The sequence below is a fragment of the Antrostomus carolinensis genome, unplaced genomic scaffold (genome assembly GCF_000700745.2).
Source record: "Antrostomus carolinensis isolate BGI_N321 unplaced genomic scaffold, ASM70074v2 scaffold22994, whole genome shotgun sequence".
Lineage (NCBI taxonomy): Eukaryota > Metazoa > Chordata > Aves > Caprimulgiformes > Caprimulgidae > Antrostomus > Antrostomus carolinensis.
In genome coordinates, this window is record NW_010311722.1 from 25,068 (window position 1) to 47,241 (window position 22,174).

The window sequence follows — 22,174 nt, forward strand, 5'->3', positions numbered from 1 at the left end:
ACACCCTCAGGAGCACTCTGTCCTTCCTTCCTATGAGGCAGCAGTACCTTTGGCTCCAGTGTGGCCATAGGCTGGCAGGGCCTGTCCTGCATGCTTTCCATTTCCATAGCTTGGTGTGATCCTAGCCTACTTCTAGCTCCTATATATAGTGTCCATCTTCTATTTAGGATGGCCTGAGCTGAGATGTGAGATAATTCACAGCCCAATCTTGTTAAGGAAGTGAAGATCTTGGAATGGTGACCAGATCTTCTAAAATATATTTTGGCAGATGGAACTTCATCATGCTTGGGTCCATATTAAGGAAATAAATGTTTGCTTCTCATCTTCTGGTGAGCTCTAGGCTGAGGCACACTTCTGCTTAGGATGGACTTGCCTGTAGCAGACTTTTGGCTAATAGGCAGGTCTGCTTCTGGGAGTGGACTTGAATCCTTTGTTAGTAGACATGTAGAGAGCACCTTTGTGTCCTTATTACCTCAACCTACATTTTCCATTTCTCTCTGCTGCTGCTTACCTACCCCATACCAAGTGTCTACAAGTACATCAGACTTTAGGCAACTTCTTCACATACTGTTTGTTGTTGCTGATGTTCTTCTGTTTCTCTCCCTGAAAGCCTGCCAGGGTGTGGCAATGGAGTTTCGAGACAAGATTGAAGAATTCAGGCTGTACATCCCCTTAATTCAAGGGCTGCGCAATCCTGGTATGAGAAACCGGCACTGGGAGATGCTGTTGGAAGATATTAACGTTGATATCAAGCTAGAACCCAGTCTGACATTTGGTCAGTGCTTGGACATGAACCTGCTGGATCACATCGAGACCATTACCAAAGTATCTGAGATAGCTGGCAAGGAATACGCCATTGAGAATGTGAGGAGAGAGGGACTTGCTGTGTCTTTGTTTGCTTCTTAAATATGTTTCTGTTGAGGGGGCAGTCGCTGCCTTGGGTCACATTCCTGTTGTCCCAGAGCATTAGACACATTCTGCAGCACAAGTAAAGAGGCTGCTGCCCTTAGAGAGGGGAGCAGTGGCCATGCAACTGAATTCACGCACTAGAATTTACTTTGCCTGGTGTAGAATTTACAGTTGTAGCATAACAGCACTGCCTGGTGGCTATGCTGATCCACTGGTTGGGTCTCACACTTCACTGTGGGGTTAGTGACTGTTTAAGTTAAAATAAATTGATTGTCTGTATTCTGCTATTCAAATATTATGTCAGAGAGATTAGCTGTGACTGGAAATGGAGATGGCAAATCCTTTAACACAGTAAAGGTGCAGGGAAGACTTGCTGGCTCTAGTGATTCATAGGTTAGATGGTCTTTCCCCTTCAGTTTGCCAGTGCAGATGTGACCTAAGATGGTCTTGATTGAAAGTCATTACCTTCTGGCAGCTTTTGCTCTCTGAAATCTCAGGCAGTTCCCAATGGATAGCTACCCCTTTTACAAAGCCATCCTTAACCATAATCATTAACAGGCACTTTACTGGAAACCTCTGCATCTAGTAGCATAAATGGGCCTGAAGGTGAAATTGCCCTTTTTTCCCCTCAAGGTTTTTCTTTCAGAACAGGTTGAGGTGTTGAGTCCATGGGCAATGCAGAGGAAACTGCTGTTGCTGTGTCATGCATTAAATACACAGTTGCAGTTTCCAGTGGAATCCAAGAGCAAAATCTGTCACTTGCTGGAGGGGGGCATTAAGGGAGTTGTGGGTGCTAGGATAACCATTGCACAGGTTGTAGCTGAAAATTAAATTGCTTTTCCCTCTGTTCCAGGCACTCAACAAGATGGAGAGTGAATGGAACTCTGTTTTATTTACCGTGATGCTTTACAAAGACACAAACACCTTTATTCTAAAAGACACTGATGAAGCTTCTCAGCTCCTGGATGATCACATTGTCATGATTCAGAGCATGACCTTCTCACCATTTAAGAAACCTTTTGAGGAAAGGATGAACATGTGGGAAAACAAACTGAAGATGACACAGGTATTGGTTTCTTACCCGCACACATGTGATGAAGGCAGGCAGCTGGGCTGTGCTGCCATGCTTGAACTAAGGAACTGGGAGGACAACTATCAAGAGAATATCAGTCTCTAGGGAGGAAGAAGGCCTGTCAAAGCCCTTTCACTCTAGTAAGAGAGGGATAGACTCAGAGTCCTATTCTGCAAACAGCAGTAATAAAATTCCAGCTCTTTTACTGCCTATTGCAGCACTTCTCGGTGGGGCCAGGCCTCTCCCATTGCTGCGAATAGTCCTACTGGTGTCTCTAATCATATTATACTAAGTGGACCTTACAGATTCTTACAGGCCTGTGAAATCCATGCTAATCATTCACATCTCAGTGTAGGAAAGCACGTGGAAGACTTCTATTTAGAGCAGGATCTGGCAGACCATGCCAGCACTTCTTCATCAGACTGGAGCCTGAATGCTCAGCACCCAGCAGCACTCAGCCAGCAGAACAGCATTTTGCTGCAGGAGAAAAATTCCAGTACAAGTATCTGGCTGGATCTGTTCTTCATAATTACCTTATTCTGTTTATTGGTGCTTGCCATCTGGTTGTGCTTGGGCCATTGTCTCATGAGGATATAGAAATGGCAGTAGGTGACATGGGGAAATTCAGTTATTTACTGTGTTGTTTTGGCTGTGATGTTGCCCATGCTTTCACCCTGCCTTTCCTACCAGTTCTTTTGATTTTATTGGGCCTTTATTCCTGTCACTAAAGGCCCACGAATCTCCTCTGGGAAGTGGCTTATCAGGTTGAGCTGATGGAGTATGGCCAGCATGTTTTGTCTGTTACTGGAGAAGCCCAGCTCTTGGTAGGTTGAGTGGCTGCCTGTACTCAGGGAACTGTAGATAGCACTGTGTGACTAAGGCAGTCTGAAAGGGAGTCAAACACAAGCTGCTTTGTAATGTTGGGCAGGTTCCCCATACCTTCCAGCCTCCTGTGCCTGAAAATGGAGGAGGATATTCTTCCAACCTAATTCTTGCTCCTTTGAATGCCTAACACACAGGGTTTCCTGTCTGGTATCTAACTTAAATGTTTAGCTTTTCATTCATTCTCTTAATTGAGAGTGTTGTTTGAAGATCTTCTCATGGATTATTCTGTAGACAAGGCTTAGAGAGGATATCCCAGAATTGCAGTCTGCCTTATTTTATTTGTCATCCTTCTTCCCCCAAAAATCTCTTTTCACAAAATAAAATCCCCATCTTTCTTCGTGCTCACAGAGTGTTATCTGCTGTAAAATACAGAAACACTAGCCACAGAAATTTGACCTAGCACCACAAAGTCCCTTTGAGCTTTAGTATTGGCTTACACATGGATCTAAACTACCCCCATTAAACTAGCAGGTGTTGGTTCTGATGCTTACTGACAACAGTTAGCAAAGGGGATGTTTACATTATTTCATTCCTAATTATTTAGGAAGGAGCTTTCAGCTCCTGATGCTGCAGGTAGATTTTAGAATTGTGGAAGGTCTTAAGTGCATTATCACCTCTCTTTTTTTTTTTTTCTTTTTCCTTTTTTCTCCTTTTTTCTTTTTTTTTTGTTTTTTTTTTTCTTGTTTTTTTTTCTTTTTAAACCTCTTCTAGTGCACAATTTGAATGGTTTTGTTAAACAGATTCATAGCTTGGTGTCCTGATATGCCCTTCTTCCTTCTCACTAGGATGTCCTAGAGGAATGGCTGAACTGCCAGCGCTCTTGGCTCTACTTAGAGCCCATCTTTAGGTCAGAGGACATCAAAAGACAGCTCCCGTTGGAAAGCCAGCACTACCAGGCCATGGACAGGGACTGGAGGAACATCATGAAGAGTGCTAATGAAAACCCTGAGGTATGTGCCTTAATGAAAGCCAGTGCAGGTATCCCAACTTCCTTGGAGCTGTGCTCACACAAGGACTGTCTTTGAGTTGCTTTTGTAATGGTGTGGGCCTGAGCAGCACTGCATAAACCATGCAACCTTTCCCAGGGTGGTGGGCTAGGTTTCTTCTCTTGGAACATGGCCTTTCATTCTGGTGTCCAAATGGACTACCATTCCCTGTGATGCCTTGCACCAAGCTGTCCACCCCATCAGGTGCTTCCTTCCCAGCACACAGATTCCCTACCTCCTACGACTCTTGAAACCAGGCCTGCTGTAACCCTAATCCATAAGATAACTCCTTTGATTCCTCCTCAAGACTGACTCTTTCAAATTGTTTAGAGGCATTGTTTCCTGCTGCCCTTCACTTAATTCTGTGTCCTGGTAGCAGTGCTCTGCGCTTTTCTGTTCTCCAGTCTCCACTTCCCAGGGCTCCATCACTACTTGAAGTCCATATTACAAATGTTGGTGTTTAGGGGAACCCAGAAATGTGCCTTATCGCATCCATAAGCGCTGTTTCACCTCCTTGCCCACAAAGCTCACACCTCTCCAGATCCCTGTGGAAGTGCTCCTGTGAATGAGTCATTTAAATCCTATCAGTAACATCATTGGGCAAACCAATTATCTCTACTGCTGTATCTCCCACATGCTGAGAATACTGATGCTTCCTCTCTTCTCCATTCTGCTTATAGGTAATGTCTTTGTGCCCTGATCCTGAACTCCTACAAAACCTGCGAAAATGTAACCAACTACTTGAACTTGTGCAGAAAGGGCTGAGTGAATATCTGGAGACCAAGAGAGGTGCTTTTCCCAGGTAACCCCAAATTTTAGTGGGCTGGATCACATTCCCTGGTTCAGAAAATATGAAAGGAGAGGCTCACTCCATTCACTCTGCCAAGAAAGAGCAAAACACTCTTAAGCTTAGGATATTGTCATGAGACTGCAAACATAAGCAAGACTGCACCTTTCAATGCTGCCATCTGATGGGGAGAAAACAGGCAGGCACAAATGTTGTGAGTCAAGGGCAGTCTGATGGCATCGTTGTATTCTGTGCCTCATGATTTGTCTAGAAAGGATGAGGTAATATGACAACCTCCATGTAGCCCTGTCTCTGATTCCTGAAGGAATACTTCTGTTCTTTAATACTCATTTAAAATCTATTTTGCATGGGAATAACGAACTTGTGCAGATGGCAGAGTCTGTCTCTACAGAAAGGTAGATGGCTGGACTGTGGCTGCCACTCTCCTACACAAATACAAATAGATCAGTGAGCAGTCAGAAACAATGTCTCTAGCAATAGGCTTGCTCCTCAACTTGCCAGGACTTAACCCCTGTGGTAGAGAGAGCCTCTTCTTATGCCCCACACCATGTTTCTAGGTTCTACTTCCTTTCAGACGATGAGCTGCTGGAAATATTGTCTCAGACAAAAGACCCCACTGCTGTACAACCTCACCTCCGCAAATGCTTTGAGAACATTGCACAGGTAGGCAGAGCAGGCACCCTGGTGCCTTGGCCCACCTTTGGGAAGCTGGTGTTGTGGGAACTTGGAGGTATGCCGAGATCTGGAGGAGTGTTCGCATTCTGCTGTGTGAAAATGTATCTATCTCTTGGAACCTGTAACTGTACGTAGGCATTGCAAGGTGCTGCCTGCCCTGGAGTGGAATTCAAGCAACCTCACTTTAGACATTTCAAAGTCTGTTCAGTCTGTCTGTGAACTGGGCATCTTCAATTGCCTTTTAGACAATGAGGGGAAAAATAGGCGTCTGCAAAGGGCAACTTAGAGAAATTCACTTAGATATCCATCTTAAGGGGAGAGGACACTGCCTTTGAGGTGTCTGTCCATCCCACCATGGAGTCCAAGAGCTCAGACTTAGCTGTCTACTAACAGGCACTTGGCTAGGATGGAATTCCACTCTTGCTGACAGCCTCAGGAGAGATAAGGAATGAACAAGCCTGAACTGAATTATGTTTCTGCCTTCATCCCTTCTTAGGAGCTGGGGTTAACCTGGCTATTTTTCCTCTTGATTATTCCTAATAGACTTCAGATTCCATGCCTAGTCACAGCTTGCACCACCACAATACTCAGACACTAAAACCAATCTCCTAGTCATTAGCTTGGGAAAATAGAAAGGAAATTGAACTGGAAACCTGGTAGAAAGCCATTGGAATAAAAAAAAGGAACTTTCAGTGATATGTTGGGGCATTGGAGAAGCTGTTAAAATTTTACTCTTAAAACCAAGCACTGTGACCTCAAGGGAAATTATTTGAATCTACAGAATTGAACAGGAATCAAGGGTTTGAATCAGGGGTAGAAAGGAAATCCTCCATTCCCATCTTCTGTTGCACTTCTTCCATTAGCTGCTGTTCCAGGAGGACCTACAGATCACACACATGTACTCTGCTGAAGGAGAAGAGGTGAAGCTGTTTGTTCCTGTCTATCCTACTGAAAATGTGGAGGACTGGCTGCTTGAAGTTGAGAAATCCATGAAGGCCAGTGTACGGGACAACATAGAAAGATCAATTGGTGTTTATCCAGAGGTAAAGAGTTTCATCACAGACTGGCAGGTCTCTGATGTCTTGGTTCCAGGCTTGTCATAGAGGTCACCAGTGATGGGGCTGATGGATTTGTGATATTCTGCTAGTTGTAAAATACAACGTTTAATCCAACTATGTGTTGGTCAAGTGCAGAATGCACAGTTGAGCAAGCAGCCAATGGTCTAGAAAAATGGAAACCCTGCACACTCACTTATCAGCCATGGAACACTTCCCAATATCATAGAACAACCCTGTATGAATCTGTTTCTATTCCTCTCTCCAGGCAACTTCCTCTTTATCAGGATCTACCCTCTTTTGTCTTCTTCAGCTCTTGTGTCTCACACAGTATGCTAGGGACTGGTAAAGGCAACCAAGACACTGTGAACTATTGATTTCAGTCAGTGCATCAGGGGATGCATCTTGGCTCAGGTTTCGGTGTAAAAGGTATGCTGGTAGAAAAATCTAAATTTTGATTTGTTTGGGTCCAGGGAGGGAGAAAGGCTGAAAAAAGAAAAGGCCTCAGATATTTCTGTTACTGTTTTCTACTCAGTCTGAAAATTTGAAACTAGAAAAGTCAGAACAGGCTAGAGGAGGGGAAACATTCTTTTGGGTCTCACAGATTCATCTCAGAGCAGGGAGATGTAGAAATAAAATAAAATAATAATTCTCTTACCACCTTTTTTTTCCACCCCCTTTTTAAGACTCCACGTACTACATGGGTCTTGCAGTGGCCTGGCCAAGTGGTCATTGCTGGCTGCCAGATTTTCTGGACAAAGGAAGTGTCTGAAGCTCTGGAAGCTGGAGATTTGTCCAGCAGGCTTTTCCCACAGCTGAGTACTCAGGTATGAAAATGAATGTAAGGATGAGATTTTGCCAGATGGAGACTTTTAAATCATCAGACCTTAGATAACTTATAAATACAGCCAGGATAATACTGTAGGAGAAACAGTGACACAGTCCTGCATAACACTAGGTAAAAAACCCAGGTTCTTATCATCTTAGTTATTAGGATATTTGTCCTCATAAACCTCAAATAGTGTACAGGACTGATCATTACCTAAAGACAGAAAGAAGGTGAAAGACAACTTCTCCAGGGTCACCCAAGACGTTAAAGATGGGGGAGAAGTGAAGTGATGGGCAGTAAAAATCAAAGTGAAACTGCGTCCTTCATATCTGTTCCACCCATCTAATCATGCCTAATACCTGGGAGATACAGTGTCCTCAGCTCTGGGCCTCATGGTGGCTCTAACTCTTTCTTTTCACCTGAATGTGGTAATGGTGTAGGCAAAAGTCAGCTCTGAGCCAGCCCTGAGCAGTATTTTTCTGAGCAGTCGTTTGTATCTCTGACAAGAGAAGAGGCAGGAATTGCCTGGACACAGCCTGTGATCTGGACATAGCATGCCATAAGTTTGTGTTCATACAGCCTGGGTCTTTGGGATATGGATTGCTTCAGAGTACTTTCTTTTCCTTACCCAGCTGGATGATTTGGTTGCTCTGGTCCGTGGAAAACTGTCCAAGATGCAGCGAGCAGTGTTGTCAGCTCTTATTGTGATTGAGGTGCATGCCAAGGATGTTGCAGCAAAGCTGATTGAGGAGAATGTGACAAACATGAACGATTTTGAGTGGATTTCCCAGCTCAGGTAGAGATCACAGCTGCTGAACATCACCTGGCCTCCCTGGCCAGTCTTTGTTCTCCTTACCCATCAGCCAAATGACAAGTGGAAACAAGAGTTTGCATAGTCTGTAAGCAGGATTCCTCAGTTGCCCCTAACATCCCTGTGAGGAGTGGGATTGGAGGCTGCTAAGGGTGCCAGTTCTAAGGCACCTGAGACAGACCTGGTTACAGACTAAGCCGTACCATGGTGTTCCACAGCCTCACTGTGAAAGGACATGCCTCCTGCCCAAGAATGAGTGCAATGTTTGATATAACACCTCATTTCAGGTCCTGTGAGAGCTCCTGTCCGCCCTGTTGTGTTACCTTATCCTTTCTTATCCTTTCTTCTCTTGAGAGGGAAATCCTAGGACATGCAGGTTTCCAAACCTTCAGGCTGTAGTTTTATGAGCTGCTGTATTGTCTGACAGCCAGTGTTTATCTTTCTGATGTCCTCTTCACTCATCATTAGATGCTACTGGACAAGGGGGGACCTGTACATCAGAGCTGTCAATGCTGAATTTATGTATGGCTATGAATATCTGGGGAACAGTGGCCGTCTGGTCATCACACCACTCACTGACAGGTAAGGAGATTGTTTTCTGAGTAATAAGTGGTTTGGTTTCTGTTTTTGTTTTTTTTTTCTGGATGAACAAGCCTCTTTGGGGATTAAACCAAGGATCTGACCATGCTGGTCTTACTGCTTAATGTATGTAAATAGAAACTATTTGTACAGTAAAAGACTATCTGACACAAGGGCATAGGAACACCCTGGTATCAGTTCGACTGTATTCCTAGTGATCAATGCTCAGACTGATTGCTTTCCCTCTCTTGATTCTTAATGTAATGTTCTGACTCATATAAAATGCCCACCTGATAGCTAAGGAGCTGTTCTACAAACCAGTAGATAGGGGCATCTCATGCTCTAGAATATGCAGCAGCAATAACAGTTATACCCTTTTATAACTCTCCTTTTTCTGGAGAGTGAATTTGTAGCCAGCAGCAGAAGGATTTATCCATACAGGCCCCTATGAATGCTAATCAAGGCCACAAAGCTAACTCCTTTGCAGAGTGCTGTGTATCTGAGCAGTTCTGCAGAAAAATAAAGGACAGATTCCTACCTTTCTCCAGCTGCATAGATCCTATTTCTCCCTTACTGAAATCAGGAGTAGAAATACTTTTCATCATCTCGTCTCTTCTTTGTTGTAGGTGTTATCTGACACTTATGGGAGCTCTGCACCTGAAATTTGGAGGAGCACCTGCAGGACCAGCAGGAACAGGCAAAACAGAAACAACAAAAGACCTGGGGAAAGCACTAGCAATCCAGACTGTAGTGTTCAACTGCTCTGACCAGCTTGACTTTATGGCAATGGGCAAGTTTTTCAAGGGACTAGCCAGGTACAGTGAAATGCTCTGTGTCATTGTCAGGGTGTGGGTACAATATAGGGATGCTGGCCACTAAAAATTGGTGGGTGTTTTTCATAACAGCCCAGAAGAACAAGCAAAACCCTAATAAGGTCATTACTGTGTTCCAGAATGAGCAAAGTTACAAAATGTCTGCCAGGAGGGAGGGACAGTTGAGCTAATTAAAAATAAAAAAATAAAAAGTAAAAAAAATAATAAAATAAAAAGAGATTCTGTTCATTTCAGGCAAAATTAAAATGCTTTGCACCAATCCACTATTAGACACCTGTGCAAATGTTTGCAGCTCTGGCCTTTGTTTTTAATATAATTCTGAGATTCAGCCCACAAGCTGCTTAATCTTAAGAAGGAGAGAATCTGCTAAGTGTATCCAAAATTGAGCAGCCAAGAGAGACTGTTCTAAGCCCTGCGGGATCCTCTCAGAGAAGCTTCTCTCTTCACTACATTTCAAACAGATCTGGTCCAATTAGTCTGTTGCACACTGATGAATCTGAATTAGGCACTCCAACAAAAGCTGATACTCTTTTCTCAGATGTTTTCTTTGTATTTTAAGTTTTTTCTTAAACCATGCCTCCTGGGAAGATCACCTTCTTCATATACGTGCTTCCAGCTTTATCCATAGTCTTCCAAGCTCTGAAAAATGGACTTAAGAGATGTCTAAATTGTATCTGCTACACTTATAGCTAGGTACAAAACAAGAATTCAACGTGACATCTCTTTCAAGCCCAGATCTGTAACATGCAGAATTTGTCCCAGGCTGTAGGATCAGACATTGCCATGGTCTTGCAGGAACCTTCTTACTCCATCATGTGGCCTGGGATGCACAGTCAGAGTGAGGGGCTACAGCCCCTTCCACTGTACCCGTACAGTGTGGCTGTGTCACTACCTGCTGTGGGACGTTAGGGGCCTTTTAGCTTCACTTCTTGTCTCTGTGCTGCCTCCCCAGTATATGAATTTATAATTTCTAGATCTAGCTGAACTTTTGACTGCAAGTTTGCTTCTGTGTGATGCTCCTGATTCCCCTCATTTTCACTTCCTTGCTCAGCTCCGGTGCATGGGCTTGCTTTGATGAGTTCAACCGCATTGATATTGAGGTGCTGTCTGTGGTGGCCCAGCAGATCACAACCATTCAGAAAGCACAGCAGCAGAGGGTATGTAATGAACACGTAGATGTAAAGGCAGACAAAAAAATCTCCACTTGAGCTGGTCTAGGCAAGTTGTTGTCTTTGTGTGCATCTTCATGGAGGACCAGCTTCACTGCTTAGGCACAACTCAGACAGACATACTTGAGTTTGAAGAGGCATGAGTCATGCCCTAGCTGTGGCACATCATATCAGACCATTACATAGTCAGCATCCTATGTGGGCTTTGTCCTTGCCCTGCCACAGTTGCCCACACTCTCACAGGCTGAAGTATGGCTCAGCTTGAGCTGCAGTGCCAGCAGACTTTAGTGTGGGAGATGCTGCAACACAGATCCACTGAGCTGATAGGAGCTGTGATAAAAGCCACCAGTGTTCTGCCATGAGTTGCTCAGCACCACGTTTGTCTAAATGTGTTATCCAAGCTTTAGTGGATTCACAAAACCCAGTATGTGCAGAAAAATGCATCCTCATGCACACACAGACTTGCAACATAAAGTGAATTGTTGGCTTTACATGGAGACTCAGCTGTCAGCCAGTCTAGCAGCCAGCCTCTGCTTTGTTCTCTGGAGACTCAAAGGGGTTAAGACCTGAATCTCCTTGACTTTAGGTTGGAATTAGAAACTTGCTGTCTGTGAATTCTTCTGCATTACTTTATCCCCCTTCTGAAATTACTACCTACACAGCTTTAAAAAGGATTTAGGTTTCTCTTTGCCCTCTCTGCCACGAATTAATTCAGGTCCAAACTGTTCTGTAGAATAAATGGAAAGATGTTTGTTTACAGCTGGAGGGATATAAGTCTGTTCAAGAGCAAAAAAAAAAAAAAAAAGTATCTTATCAGTAAATCTTCCATGAGTCCAGTTTCTTAAACAAGGAAAATATTGCTGGTAATACTGGATTCCTGCAGTGGGACCAGATTGAGTCACTACAGTTGTGGGCAGCTGTGTGTGTCCATGCTTGATAATTTAACTACCAAAAGCCATTGTTTTCCTCTTGGAAGATTCTGCTGCATTATTTAATTTGCAGGTCAGGCTCTGTTCTTTGAGGATGATCATATTGTTACTTTTCTAGCTGCAGCGCTTCATGTTTGAAGGCACGGAGATCCCACTGGTCCCATCCTGTGCAGTCTTCATAACAATGAACCCAGGATATGCTGGGCGTACTGAACTGCCTGATAACCTGAAGGTAAGGAGAGCAGACTGCATAGACAGAAAGAAGAGGGGTGATACAGGTACTGGCTGCTACCCAGACCATCAGTGTGTCCGTGACAAGGATTAGGATGTGATGCTTTTGGAAAGTTTCTAGGGTAATTTTGAGATCTGAATCACATCTGTAAGGAAATTATGCTCCTGAGATTAGTCTGCAGGGATGGTACCTTGATAGGTGCCAGGCACACTCATGCTGTGTCCTCTAAACAGTCTGGGATAGTTACTCAGCCTTTTCAGTTTGCTGGAAAAAGCAAGAAACAACAGTGTTTTTATCTTGTGTTGGAACTGTATGTTTCAGGCTCTCTTTCGTCCTGTGGCTATGATGGTCCCAGATTACTCCATGATTGCTGAGATCTCACTGTACTCCTTTGGGTTTCATGAAGCCAAAGTCCTTTCAAAGAAGATCACCACAACATTCAAACTACTGTCAGAACAGCTGAGCTCCCAGGTAAATGCCTTAATGTCCATTAATGTTTTTTTAAATGTGAGGCTTTCTCACCCTAGGCACAAAATACCTGGATGGTTCTCTTGGTGCTCTGTGATAGCGTGTCACAAAAAGGTCACAATACCCATTCTTCAACTACCTCCCTCCTTTCTAATTCTCATTTCTCCCCCTCTGGCTGGACTTGCTCTCACCTTCAGTCCTAGTTAGGGTTACAGTGGCAGGACAGTTGAGCCAAGCAGCCCTACCTACTTCTCCCGCCATCTAGGATGTTTCATCATCCAGTTATTCTTGTCTTCCTCACCCATAGTCTGTACAGCTGAGGACTAGTTAGTTGTTTGAAGGATCCTGAGAGCAGACTTGGGTGAAGGAGCAGTTGTTCTGAAGGCATAACTCTCTCATTTTTCTTTTCTTACCTGCTAACTGAGTGCATGCATAGGTTCACTCTTTTTTAGGTGATACTTCAGTATCTGATGACATTGTTTGTGCCTTTTCCAGGATCACTATGACTTTGGGATGAGAGCTGTGAAGACTGTCATCTCAACAGCTGGTAACCTTAAAAGAGAGAATCCTACTATGAATGAGGTGAATGTGCTTATACTTCACACTGTCTGCAGCCACATAAGAGAGGCAGCATCTTTGAAGTTCTGAGTTCTTAAACTTTTGCAGGAGCTGATCTGCCTGCGTGCTATCAGGGATGCCAACATACCCAAATTCCTGCAGGATGACCTCAAGCTCTTCAATGGTATTGTCTCAGATTTATTTCCCAAGATCAGAGAAACGCCTGTTGATTATGGCATCCTGGAAGAAGCCATTCGCAAATCCTGCATCAAAGAGAATCTGAAGGATGTTGATGGTGAGGGGAAAGGCTCTCCACAGGCTCCTTCTCAGCCTGGGCTTTTAGTCCAGGGCTCTGTCCTGTGAAAGAGACAGCTGGTCTCAGATCCACTCCACATCACCCTCCTTTACAGGTTTTGTGACTAAGTGCATCCAGCTCTATGAAACCACTGTGGTTCGTCATGGCCTTATGCTGGTGGGGCCAACAGGCTCTGGGAAGACAAAGGTATGGTTGAGATACTGTGCTGACCCCAACCATCCTTTAATTAGTGATACAGAGGGTTAAGCTTCACAGAAGACTCATACTTCAACATTTCCAGCTTCTCTCAGATAGAAGTCAGGGGACAAAGATGCTGCCTTTTATTATTGATTTATAGCCATGGGGAAGTATATTAGTAGCTCACTCTTTTGAGTTGGGAGATTAGATTGAGGCTGCTGCAAATTTCTAAAGGCAAGACATACTTTGACATGCTGAGATGCCTCTGGCACAGGAGATCTAACTTCCTCCCCCTCTGCATCTAGAATGCTTTATTTCTGTGAATACAGCCAGGCATCTCCTTCCTATATTATCCTTCACTATGTCTCCTTTCTCACTGCCCTTTGAATGCAGTTGCTCTGAGAGCAAGTGGCTTTGTTGTTATGGAGCTGTGGCCGTTAACTCTCCTGCTCTCCTGCTTTTGCAGAGTTATGAAGTCCTGGCAGCTGCAATGACGTCACTGAAAGGTCAGCCTGCAGCCAGCGGTGGGAATTACGAAGCAGTCAGCTACTTTGTACTGAATCCCAAATCCATCACAATGGGCCAGCTTTATGGAGAGTTCAACTTGCTAACGCATGAGTGGTAAAGTACAAAACCTGTTTTCCTTCCTTCCAGATGGGAAACGCTTTTCTTCTGATCTTGAGCGTCTTCTCTTCAAGGCTGAGAACTATTTAGGGTAGTGGCATAAAACCAGAAGCGATCAAGTCCTTATCCTCACCAAGCTACAATAGCCAGTCACGGCGATTTAAGCTGACATCTCTCATTGTGTGCTTGGCCTGGCTGCCAGCACATGCCCAGACAGTTACTGCAGCTCAGCTCGCAGCATTAACTGCGTAACAAGGAATAATTCAATTGCTTTGAATTGCACATGCAGCACATGCCCCTGCTCTAAGATGTAGCAGCTTAAAAACATTTGCTTTGCTTCTGAAGAAAAGTGACCTCTGTACTGCACACTTGAATTGTTCTTTCTAAACACACTGGTGGCCTTGAATGATGAGGAATGACTTTCAGGCATAAAGAGGCATTTCATTCCCATTACCAGGGCTCCTGTTTGCTTACATGGTTTGGCAGTGAGAACCAATAGTCCATTTGCCCTCTTGATAGCCAGGTCCTACTGCTTATATTTCCATATGTGACCTGAGGTTGACTTTGCAGCTCACTTCATCTAGAAGCTAAGGTGTGAGAAGCAGTGTGAATCTCCCTTTGGCCCTGTCACCACTTGCTTAGGGGCAAAGCTAAAGACTGTGTTCTGTAAAATGAGGGAAACCAAATAAATATGAAATTAACTGCCTCTAGGAAAAGTGCAAGTAAGTATTACTGATGCTGAGACCCAGAGCTTCCCAGCCTGGACTCTCTTGCATCTTTACTGAAGGACATCTTGTAGGATATTCCATTGAAGCTCGACAGTTTATTTATGATGCGACTCTACCCAAGGGCAGCACACAGGCACGTCAGTATGACAAAAAGAAAAATACAGCAGCCATGTAAAATGTATTTACAGACAGATCCATCTGTTTTAATCGGCTGAGCTTTAGAACAGACTGTTTTCCCTTGATCTCAGTAACAATACCCTGTAATTCACTGGTGGTATAAAAATAACAAATAATTATTTAATAATGGGCATGGAGTCCAGGGCCTGAACAGAAATTGCACTCCAGTTTTCCATGTGCAGATTAAGTTCTTGCTGTGTGTCTGTTCCAGCACCACTTGGGTTCACAGGCAGGTGAGGATGGGGAACTTCAGTTATAAGGAAAGGAGAGGCACGCTCTTTAGCCTGGACTCATCCTTGTAACCCATAGTTACCCCGCTGAAGCATCTGAATTAGCAGAGTAGCTGTCCCTAGTCTCCTTTTACACTTGGTGGAGAAAAAGAGGTGCCTCCAGAGAGCAGATAACACGTCTATGACCTGAACTGAATGCTAGCAAGGTCTCTCTGCTTTTCACTGATGACAGAGATGTTAAAGGGAAGCTTAGCATTTTATAGTTAGATGACATAAAGTCCAGATCCTAGCACCCAAAGAAATTGTTTCATGGTGCCGCTGAGGCTGAGATGTACATCTCAGTAAAAGAAAGAATGAGATGGACCTTTAAGCAGCTCATCAACAAGTGAGCACAGGTATCCTTGGGCACATGAATCAGGGTAAGATCTGGCTCTGTTGCTTTATATGGTGGAAGCTTTGCCATTGATTTCAGCAAAACCAGAATGGGCCAAGCCCTGCCTTCTTCCCACTTCTCAGGACAGATGGGATCCTTTCATCGCTCATCCGGCAGGGAGCTGCGGCCACTGAAACCAGCAAGAAGTGGTATGTGTTTGATGGACCAGTTGATGCTTTGTGGATTGAGAACATGAACACAGTGCTAGATGACAATAAGAAGCTGTGTCTCAGCTCAGGGGAAATCATCAAGCTGACAGAGGTAACTCATCTCTCCCACTTTTGCTGCCTGTTGTTTGTTTTCCTTCTTCCCTCTTGGAACAGATTTGCCTTTTACTTTCCCCTTGACGTCTGTATTGGACTTGTATGGAAATTGGTGTCTCAGTAGCAGCCCTGTGTTGGCCAGACCTCTGCTGTGCTGCACAAAACACAACAAAGACGGCTCCTGCAACAAAGGGAAAGGTTCCAGCTTCACCGTGTTATGCTGAAAGATGTATCAGAAGTGATCAAATCCTTATCCTCCTTTCCTTTTGCAATTTCCAGAGCATGACTATGATGTTCGAAGTCCAGGATCTGGCTGTTGCTTCCCCTGCCACAGTCTCCCGCTGTGGCATGGTTTACCTGGAACCCAGCATCTTGGGGCTGGAGCCTTTCATCGAGTGCTGGCTGCAAAAACTCCCAGGCATCATGCAGCCCTTCTCACAGCAGCTAGCATCTCTCTTCAGGAGATTCCTCAAGGTGAGCTACCATGACATTCCAGCCTTTCCACAGCTTGGAGCTTGTCAGCTCAGGTATCAACCAGCCTAGACTTGTTGAAGGCCTGGATTTAAATGCCATTGTGGGAACACTTCAGGCTACCAGTATACAAACTGCTCTGTGAATTTCCTGGGTTCGATAGAGGTCATTTGATGATCCTGATACTTAGTTTTATTGGTCATTATAGTTTGTTTTGGCCTAGACTTGTTGAAGGCCTGAATTTAAATGCTGTTGTGGGAACACTTCGGGCTACCAGTATAGAAACTTCTCTGTGAATTTCCTGGGTTCAGTAGAGGTCATTTGATGATCCTGATACATATGACTTAGTTTTATTGGTCATTATAGTTTGTTTTATTTAATTTAAAAATTATCTTCTGGACAAAATAATCCCTGGTGCAGCTCCATTGCTTACAGTGGAGTAACTCCAGGAAGAAAGTTGTAAGAACAAGTCCTGTTATTTCTACCCTGCTCCCATGCCACTATTTTAATTAATAACCTGGAGCTGCAAAGGAAAGCTCTGAAGGGAGCACATCATTTAGCACCAGTGATACAAGATGCACATCACTGCTGCACAGAACCAAAAGACAGGCCCAGAGGTTTATTGGGGATAAGACTGAACCAAGGAGTTCCACTTGCTTCTCTCAAGTCAAAACGATGGTACTCAGGACGAAGTGGGAAATGGCAGCATTCTCAGGGATGGACACTGATGGATGGTGACACTGAGCTGTTCCTGCCTCTCCTTACAGGAGGCCATTGACTCAGTCCGGAAGTTTGTGAAGGAGATAATTGCCTCAACAGACAGTAACCTCACAAGGAGCCTCCTCATGCTCTTGGAATGTTTGTTTCAGCCTTTCATTCCCATTGAGGTAGGAATTTGCTACCTGTATCACTTGTGTGTGCCTGTAACTCTTAAGGGCACTAAGCCATGCGGAGGGTTAGTCACCAGAGAACAAGATGTTGGTGCAGAAAGGTCATGCTGTAGCTCATCTACATGGCAGAAGGTAATATAACATCCTGCAAAGCACAGGTAAACCTGAAAAGATTAATGCTTTGCCCACTGAAAGAGCAAAAGATAAGGTCCATGCCTACCAGGCATGAAGGAAGAGGTTCACTTTTATTTATAGCAGAGGGAATTGGAGAATGAGTGGAAAGCAGAGATCAGAGCTAAGCAGCAATGCACTTCAGATTGCAGGTCCTTTGAGAATTAGTATTGAAGAAGGCTGGACAGCTTTCAAATTAAAAACTGAAGAGTAAATTCTTCTCTAAGCTTGTGTTGAGTGACATTAGTTCAGCGAGGGGAGTCTCTCAAGTACACCAATGAAACAGCAAGTTTTAATCCACAGAATACATTAGCAAGGCCTGTGAAAAACTGGCTAGAAAAAACTACAAAGAAGCTGAATAGAATTACAAGCACATTAAGAAGAGTTTGGTTTTTGTGTACCTTAACCATACCTGAGAATTTTACTTCTGCTTTTCTGTGGTTCTCAGGGAGTGAGGATGATTCCCCAGGAGAAGGCAGCTCGTATCAGAGAGCTGATTGAACCCTGGTTTATATTTGCCTTGATCTGGAGTGTTGGAGCTACTGGAGATTCCCAAGGTCGCATGGCCTTCAGCTTGTGGCTGAGGGAGAAGATGGCAAAGGAAAAGGTGAGTAAAGGAAAAGCAGATCCTCTCTCACTGTAGAGGAACTGGTAAAGAGGAATGTAGGTCAGAGCTTCTTGAATGCCTGGAGGCTGTGGATGGGCGTCCTCTTGGGATCTGGTGTACCACATCTGCCTCAAACTTCAAGGGATCCTTGGAGGTGGAAGATCTGGGAGAGAGACCTGACGCCCCTGGCCTGGGCAGCATTCTGTTTGTAAAATCTCCCTTGCAGTAGTGCCCATCCTCCTGTGAATTCAGCTGAGTGGCAGCTCGGTTCACCCCAGCTTTATTCCCACAGATCCAGTTACTTTTCCCAGAAGAAGGGCTGGTTTATGACTATAAACTGTGCGATGCTGGGCTTAGCAGTGCTGAAGATGATCTGGATGAGGAGGTCATTAAGGAGGTAAAATATTTCACTTCCAACTCCAAGCTGGGAAATTTGGAGGAAGGGAGCAGGAAGCAACACAGTCCTGCCAGATTTGATAGGATTTTCATCAAGGGCAAATAAGAAAGGCCTGTAGGGATTAAGTGAGAAGTGACATGAAGCTTTTCATTAAAGGAAGAAGGCAGTTTCTTGCCCTTGGGTTTGTGAAGCAGATCTTTTGAATCTGAGCCGAGGGCTGGTCAATTCAGACTTGAGTGCCTCTGCCAGTGCTCAGGAAAGTGAGAGGGCTCTACAGCAGTGTGGCTGCTGGAGGAGGACAGGGAGAAGCTCAGATGGAAAGGTCTGTCTGTGTTAGAAAGCACTGCACAACAGCAGAAGAGCTGTGCAACAGAGTCTGGAGGAGGAGCAAGGCAGACAAATACGCCATCTTTTTCACAGGAGACAGCAGAGCAGTGGGGCAAGCAAGGCCCATCTGACTGACAGTCAGCAGCCCCTAGGCTGAAAGAAAAATGCCTTCCCCTTCCTGAAATCAGGGCAAAGTAAAGAGCCCTACATGAGTATCGGATGCTTGGCAGAAGCTGTCAGGCAATGGTACCCAACATGAAGATAGGATCCCATATAATCCCCTGTTTGGATTTGTATCCCCTCTGCCATGAGGGCATTTACAGGGCAGGTCAGCTTAGGACAGAATACCCAGTCTTGCAGATATCACAAGTGCTCCATCACCCTTTGATCCCAGTTTTCAGAACAGAGGGCAGGTATGTAACTGCTGGGGCAGTGACCTCCAACTCTACCTCCCTCCTGAAGGAAATGAGTCAGGCACTTGCAGCATTGCCATACAGAAAGCTCTAGGTGGCAAGACTAGACAGAGGGGCTGGAAACCTGAATTCCTTGTCAGTGTGAGCTACTACACAAGGAGCTGTGACAGGGAAAACACAGCAGAAATAGTTTTCCTGTTCCTGTAGGGGATAGATGCAGCTGCCCCCTCTAAACACACCTATACCTTTCAGGTGTGCTGGGAGAAGTGGCTGGACTCCACGGCAAAGTTCACCATGGTTCCTGATACCAACTACTGTGACATTATCGTGCCGACGGTGAACACAATCCGAATGGCCCATCTGCTGCAGCTGTTGCTCACCAACCATAAGCCAGTATGTGCCCAGCCTTGTCTTTGATTTTTTGATTCAACCTTGTTCTCATCAATAAGGACACCTTTTACTTTCCCAGTGCAGTCAGAACCTAACAGCTATCTGATACTTTGAGATTATTTCCTGCTCTCATGGATTTGTATTTCTCTGCTCTGAATGCTCTTGAAAGCAACAAGCATTCTCCCTTCAGTCCCCAGGCACCATGCCTATGCCCCAAAGGAATATCAACACTCAGTTATTCAATCAAAATGCAGCAATTGCTAGATAGCCCATCACCATCCTTTACTTGTTTCCTATGGTACCTATGGTTGGATTCCTTTTACACCACCAGATCTCCTGAGCAGCTGTCCTCACTGCAGCAGCGAGCCTTCTGCCCTCTCCCAGCCTTTGAATGCCTAAGCGAGCAGTGACCTGCATTTCCTCCAGCAAATGGCAGAGAGCTGGGAGACACAGACTGTATGTCTGTGGTGATGCTGCATTGCTGATTGTGCTTCTAGGTTCTCTGCATTGGTCCCACTGGCACAGGGAAGACCCTTACAATTACAGACAAGCTTTTGAAGAGCCTGCCTTTCAGATACATCAGCCACTTCCTGATGTTTTCAGCACGCACCTCTGCTAACCAAACCCAAGATCTCATTGACAGCAAACTGGATAAGAGGCAAGTTTCCTTTCTGTGTTTGCAAAGGCAGTATCTCTGAGCTCAGTGTTTCTGTCAGCTTGGCCATTTAGTTTCATCCCAAGACCTGAGGGGGCCCCAAGCACATAGAGCTATGAATAACAAATGGACACACACAAAATCTGAGCTGGGATTATGAGAGCCAGTAATAACTTGATACAATGGCAAGAAAGTGAGAAGAGTTAGTGAGGGTCTGTAAAAAATGCTCCAATTCTGGTTATTCTAGAAATACTAGATTTCACAGCACAGGTGTTTGAAAACCATGGTGTGGGTTCTTGATAGAAACTGATGAGGGGAGAAAACATGGCTGCTGATCCCCAGTCCCACTCCCCACCATTAACAGCTTTTCCCTTTTGCCTCCTTGGTCAGCTGCTGGTTTGAAGTTTCCAACAGATTCATGGGCTTAAGCTTTGCTTTCATTTGCACCCATTTACTCATTGATGTTGTGCATAAGTAGACAGAATTCCAGTCATGTTTGGAAAGAAGCTAGTGCCTCAAACATTGGTCTGGATCCTTTCTGTGCAAAGGCCTGTATAAAGGGGTATATGCAGTGTAAATAAGGATAGCTGAAACTGCTTACCCAGGAAGTCCCTGGAGAAAAAAAACTGCTTTTGGATCAAGTTAGGAGTACCTCTGCAGCAGGAGTTGTCCTGTGTCCTTACACGGCTCCTGTCCTTACAGGCGGAAGGGTGTGTTTGGGCCTCCAGTTGGGCGGTACTTCATATTTTTTATTGATGACTTGAACATGCCCACGCTGGAGAAATATGGTGCTCAGCCACCCATCGAGCTGCTGCGGCAGTGGATGGACCACCGGGGCTGGTACGACAGGAAACAAATCGGTACGACTCAAATCCTTTACCCAAAAGTCAGCCTGTTGGTGGATATCCACACCTGCTGTGGAGATTTGTGGCAGGGGGTTTTAGCTACAACTCAGCATTCATTCCTGATTCTGTACTCTTCAAGGTACTTTTAAGAAGCTGGTAGATATTAATTTTGTCTGTGCCATGGGACCTCCTGGAGGGGGAAGGAATGCTGTCACTCCACGTCTCACTCGCCATTTCAACTACCTCTCCTTCACTGATATGGAGGAAAGCAGCAAGAAGTCTATCTTCTCCACCATCCTTGGCAGCTGGATGGGTAAGTTCTGCAGACAACTGCCACCTTCTTCTCATTTTGCAAGTCAATCCAGTGATAGTGGAGGTTGGAAGGGGAGGAATTAATTGAAGGCTGGAACCTGCATTAGTTGCTTGAAGATGCTTTTGGGAAAGTGTTTGAATCTCAGCAGACAGAGAGCTTGTGCACTGTTTAGTCTCAGGGCCAAACTCTGCTGATGCAAATCAGTAAACTTCAACTATGGTTTTCACAATTTCCTAAGGTATCCCACAGCCTAAGCCTTTCAAAGAGGATTTTGTTTGTGATGGATGATGCAGATGTCCTTCCCCTCAGCAGATAAAGTGGTAACTCGGGATTTTTTTGTCTTTTTCTAGCTGGGCTCCTAGGAGAAAGAAGTTACAGAGATCCAGTGCGTAAGTAAGAGCAGAAAGCTGAGAAAGAGAGACTGTGAACAGAACAAGCTGATGGGCACAGCATGGCAGAGCTTACCTGTGCTTTCAGCAGACAGACATTTGCCCAGACAAGAGCCTTCTGTGGAAGGGGAGCCTTCTGTTACTCTCCATCTGCTGCAGCCTGTGGACAGCTGAGCAGGGTGGATCTAAGCATGGTGCTACAGCCACCCAGGAAAAAGTGTTCGTTTGGAGTGAAATGAGTCCTCTTATATTTGACAGGGTGGGAATTTAGGATCTTCTTTGCAAATGTGTCCTCATACACAAATCTGACAGTAGGAAGGAGTGAGAATAGTGAGCTATGAGAGAAGCAAAGCAGAGCTTTCTGAGTGCTTGCAGTATTCACAAGCATGAGTGCCTGACTGTGAGCTCAGGCAAACTGAAGGTTCTACCTATGATTTAAAAAGAAATTAAAGAATTTTTGAAGTAATGCAAAAAAGTGCAAAATGCTAGGGAGTCACAGAGCTCTACACCCAGGAGTGTTTGTAATGAACTTAATTGGGATTAAAAAAAAAAAAGGGGGG

The 22,174-nt window shown here is 44.7% G+C and overlaps 1 protein-coding gene across 1 annotated transcript in view; it reads left to right on the forward strand.

Moving 5' to 3' along the window:
• The window catches only part of DNAH1 (dynein axonemal heavy chain 1), a 68,503-nt gene that overhangs the window by 20,708 nt on the left and 25,621 nt on the right, over positions 1-22,174 (forward strand). Inside the window, exons 19-45 of the mRNA XM_010166821.2 lie at positions 611-864; positions 1,763-1,975; positions 3,652-3,816; positions 4,533-4,654; positions 5,218-5,323; positions 6,199-6,378; positions 7,077-7,217; positions 7,852-8,015; positions 8,499-8,612; positions 9,236-9,424; positions 10,494-10,599; positions 11,659-11,772; positions 12,094-12,243; positions 12,736-12,822; positions 12,907-13,093; positions 13,209-13,300; positions 13,758-13,912; positions 15,567-15,744; positions 16,026-16,220; positions 16,985-17,104; positions 17,727-17,885; positions 18,178-18,282; positions 19,275-19,415; positions 19,910-20,070; positions 20,770-20,927; positions 21,052-21,225; positions 21,576-21,614. Coding sequence (XP_010165123.2) covers positions 611-864; positions 1,763-1,975; positions 3,652-3,816; positions 4,533-4,654; positions 5,218-5,323; positions 6,199-6,378; positions 7,077-7,217; positions 7,852-8,015; positions 8,499-8,612; positions 9,236-9,424; positions 10,494-10,599; positions 11,659-11,772; positions 12,094-12,243; positions 12,736-12,822; positions 12,907-13,093; positions 13,209-13,300; positions 13,758-13,912; positions 15,567-15,744; positions 16,026-16,220; positions 16,985-17,104; positions 17,727-17,885; positions 18,178-18,282; positions 19,275-19,415; positions 19,910-20,070; positions 20,770-20,927; positions 21,052-21,225; positions 21,576-21,614 — 3,969 coding nt within the window. The remainder of the gene's footprint in view (positions 1-610; positions 865-1,762; positions 1,976-3,651; positions 3,817-4,532; positions 4,655-5,217; positions 5,324-6,198; positions 6,379-7,076; positions 7,218-7,851; positions 8,016-8,498; positions 8,613-9,235; positions 9,425-10,493; positions 10,600-11,658; positions 11,773-12,093; positions 12,244-12,735; positions 12,823-12,906; positions 13,094-13,208; positions 13,301-13,757; positions 13,913-15,566; positions 15,745-16,025; positions 16,221-16,984; positions 17,105-17,726; positions 17,886-18,177; positions 18,283-19,274; positions 19,416-19,909; positions 20,071-20,769; positions 20,928-21,051; positions 21,226-21,575; positions 21,615-22,174) is intronic.